The sequence below is a fragment of the Nothoprocta perdicaria genome, unplaced genomic scaffold (genome assembly GCF_003342845.1).
Source record: "Nothoprocta perdicaria isolate Ctin4 unplaced genomic scaffold, notPer1 scaffold_369, whole genome shotgun sequence".
Taxonomy (NCBI): Eukaryota; Metazoa; Chordata; class Aves; order Tinamiformes; family Tinamidae; genus Nothoprocta; species Nothoprocta perdicaria.
The window spans coordinates 19,410-23,568 of NW_020455609.1; the positions used below are offsets into that span (position 1 = coordinate 19,410).

At 48.2% G+C, this 4,159-nt stretch overlaps 1 protein-coding gene across 1 annotated transcript in view; it reads left to right on the forward strand.

Annotated features, from left to right (window-relative positions):
• The window catches only part of LOC112951730 (protocadherin gamma-B2-like), a 14,031-nt gene that overhangs the window by 8,221 nt on the left and 1,651 nt on the right, over window positions 1-4,159 (forward strand). The window contains exon 4 of the mRNA XM_026044490.1: window positions 3,082-4,127. Within this exon, the coding sequence (XP_025900275.1) occupies window positions 3,082-4,127 (1,046 nt within the window). The remainder of the gene's footprint in view (window positions 1-3,081; window positions 4,128-4,159) is intronic.

Here is a 4,159-nt window from a genome sequence, read left to right on the forward strand (position 1 = left end):
CACTCTCAGAAATGTAAATGTGCTTTTGGATGTCTTTTCTTTGTGAGCGCTCATTATTTGTATTGCTTCCTAAGGAGTGTGAATCGTTCAGTGATGTTATCACTCTCCTCCTAGAGCACGCCCTTTTGTTTGGACGCTTTTTAAAACGGATGAAGTCAGTGTGGGATAGTGTGGCATAGGAGTGCAGGCATTTAGGCATAGTTCGAATCTGTGTAGAGATTTTCTCTGTAAGGATACGTGACCCTCTTGAGTGTCTTCATCCGCCTGTGGTAGAAAATTAGCATCTGTTGTTGAGTCAGACCTCAGTGATGAGTGAGTTTCTGTCCCTTCACAGAGAACGATGTGAAACTTTGTTTACAAAAAGCAGAGCTGAATTTCTTTGCTGATGCGGAAGAAGGCTTCTTATATTTTCCTCCCTAGGGTCGTGTCTAGGATCCACAGAAGAGCACCAGCTGCAGGACGGAGGGGTGGACAACGGGGATAATGTACAGCTTGGATCATTATAAAGCTTTGTTCATTCTGTGAATACAGTGGCAAAAGGSTGGGCTAGTGCTGGAATGCAGTATCCATTTTGCAAATTGGAGGTACTTCTAACTCGCTTGGGAAACAGTTCCTACATGTGTCTGTGTCTTCTGGTTGCCTTCTCAGATTCCCACTTTGAGAGAACAGTATGTGTCATGCTGTTGATTCAATAAGAGACTAAAAGAAATAAACGASTTCTTGCTAAATTTCAAGTAGCATAATGGACGTGAATGTGGCTCCGGCAACACTAGACTTAAGAAGCAAATCAGGATGTGCTCTTACCAACGAACTCCAATGCCCTGTAAGTGGGGATAAACGGTATGTTTAGAGGTGGCRGTCTATTCTAGAGTCTTGAAAGTATGGGTGCAGTGTGAGAAAGCACAATGGTGCATCGTTCTAAATAACATGTGGAGGACTTGGAATCATTGTAAGAGAACAGAATGATTTCTTTATTTTATTTTTGTTTGATGGTCCAGAGTCACTGACTTTTCTTCTCTGTAGAAATATTGTCATGTCCCAGTCATGCTGGKATCTTCAGGTTTACAGTGTTGATGTGTCCAACAGTGCTTGAATGCAGTTTCTCCTCTGGCACATCTTCAAGCTGTTGTAGGACGTGAATCGATGGCTATGTCTCTTTCTGGAGGCAGCGCACACTGTGACGGTGCAGGAGAATTGCAATGCATCTACCTCACTTTCCATTAGATATCATTTCTGGGGCTACTTGTGTGTTTTTGTGTGGTTATTTGTAATTGATGGTCCGAACTCCCGGAGTTCTTATGAACAGTTGCTTCCCTATACAGATACTGTCATGGTGCCATGCATGCATCCGTCTTTACAGTGCTGAGGTGATCAATGATATTTGAATGTCATTTGTACTTTCCATTCTTCAGTCCACCCAGYTGCTTGTATGTTCTCTGGTTTCTTGATGTAAAATTTAGTTCTGTGATTATGTCCGTTTAAACTGCTCCTTACTCAAGCTGTTGCCTTTCTTAGAAGCTTTCCTAGGCTTGGGAGTTACTTCATCTTTGTTTCTGCAAGTTCCTTACTGTATTTGTTTTTTGGTGGTTTTAGTGGATTTACATTACCTAAATCGGCTGCTACCAGAGAGAGTGATTCATGGAATAAGGCATTGGAAACTGGATACCTTGGGAATANGAATTGCAATGCATCTACCTCACTTTCCATTAGATATCATTTCTGGGGCTACTTGTGTGTTTTTGTGTGGTTATTTGTAATTGATGGTCCGAACTCCCGGAGTTCTTATGAACAGTTGCTTCCCTATACAGATACTGTCATGGTGCCATGCATGCATCCGTCTTTACAGTGCTGAGGTGATCAATGATATTTGAATGTCATTTGTACTTTCCATTCTTCAGTCCACCCAGYTGCTTGTATGTTCTCTGGTTTCTTGATGTAAAATTTAGTTCTGTGATTATGTCCGTTTAAACTGCTCCTTACTCAAGCTGTTGCCTTTCTTAGAAGCTTTCCTAGGCTTGGGAGTTACTTCATCTTTGTTTCTGCAAGTTCCTTACTGTATTTGTTTTTTGGTGGTTTTAGTGGATTTACATTACCTAAATCGGCTGCTACCAGAGAGAGTGATTCATGGAATAAGGCATTGGAAACTGGATACCTTGGGAATARGAAATACATGGATAGATTTTTGTTGCTTATCTATGTTATATTTTTTTTCTTAGCCTATTTACTAGAGACACAATATTGTACGGCTTCCAAAAGGRATGTGTTCTCTCCTTTATAGCCAAAACTTGTTCATACTTTCATAGTTTGTACTACTGCAGCATATCCTGATCCAGCTATTTTAGACAAAAATAACTTACCGCGTTCTCCCAAAATACAGACTTTYTATCACTGTAAAGCATATATACAGTATCAGAGTTTAACAGAGAACCACCTGAAAGAAATGTGTGCACATAGTGGATTTGATGTTCCTTTGTTACAGTAGCTCATCCACTGAAGAATTCTCCCTCTTGCCAGATCTCCTAAAAATAAAWGACCAGGGGAATTCCACTCCCACTAATTGGCGAATATTCAGACTTAGTCTATATATTCGGTACCATGCATTTGCCTAAACTTACCTGTACTTGTCTGTGCGCCGGTGTGCTCCTTCACACCTACCTTATATGTTGTTCATCAAGACTTTTTTTATGGCTCAAGTGAGTTGACCTCCCATTCCCAGTGGAGGGGAAATGTTGCGAAAGACAGGGGCGAACTTCATATTCAGAAAGCAGCATGTCTCCATCGCGCCCGAGGTAGCCGAGGGCGCCGTTTCACATCCCCCCGATGTCAGTGCGACTGCAGTGGCGGCGCGGAGACTCCGGGTGCCGCTGTTGCCCAACGCGGAGCGGTGCCGCAGCCGGAGCCGGCGCTGTCTCAACCTTCCGCGGCTGCTCGCTCGCACAGCGCTGGGCGGGCAGCACTGGCACGGGGAGAAAAAGCCACTGAGARGGAGAGGAGGACCGAGCAGCTGGAGGCAGAGGAGGGGAACCTCCCTTCGTAGTCCCGGTATTTGTTCCCTGCCCAAACATTCTCATGCTGCCCTAGGGTATTTTGCACTCGAACAACAGAGGCGGAAGGACGGAATACATTTCGGAATACTGCAGAAGGAGAGGCAGAGGCGCTCGATGGGAACCCTTGCAGGGCTGCTGTGCGTTTGGCTGCTCTCCTGGGGCTGCCGGGCGGCGCCGGAGCGGCTGCGCTATGCRATTCCCGAGGAAACGGGCAGAGGTTCCGTGGTGGGGCCGCTGGCGCGRGACCTGGGACTAAACCCGGCAGATCTGCCCCGACGGCAGCTGCGGCTGGTCTCGGCGGCAGGAAGGCAGCTGAAATACTTCTCGGTGAGCGCGGACACGGGGCACCTGTACGTGAACGAGCGCCTGGACCGCGAGGAGATGTGCGGCGACTCGGGGTCCTGCTCGGTCAGTCTCGAGGCGGTCGTACAGAACCCGCTCAATGTTTTCCACGTCGACGTGGATATCCAGGACATCAACGACAACGCGCCGCGCTTCCTGCAAGAGAACATCCACTTAGAGATCAACGAGTTTACTTCTCCAGGAGCCCGGTTTCACTTGGGAAATGCCATTGATCCGGACGTGGGTCAAAACTCTCTTCAGGGCTACGAGCTGGAAGACAACGCGTACTTCGTAGTGGAAGTGAAAGAGAACCAGGACGGCAAGAAGTTCGCCGAGCTCGTGCTGCGCCGTGCGCTGGACCGCGAGAGCGAGCAGAGGCTTCAGCTTGTCCTGACGGCGGTGGATGGCGGCGAGCCGCGYCGCAGCGGCACCGCCCAAGTCTGGATTAACGTCACCGACGCCAACGACAACGCGCCCGTTTTCGCGCAGGACCGCTACCAGGCGAGTCTGTTCGAGGATGCACCGCTGGGAGCCTCCGTGCTGCAAGTCTCCGCCTCTGACAGCGACGACGGCACCAACGCCTATATCACCTACAGCTTCAACAAGGCGACAGCCAAGGTGCTTCGGCAMTTCGGTYTACATGCAGAGACGGGGATGATCACGCTGAAGGAGGCCCTGGACTTCGAAGAAACGAGGAGCTACACTYTGCTAGTAGAGGCGAGGGACGGGGGTGGGCTGGTAGGGCACTGCAAAGTGGAGGTGGAGGTGCT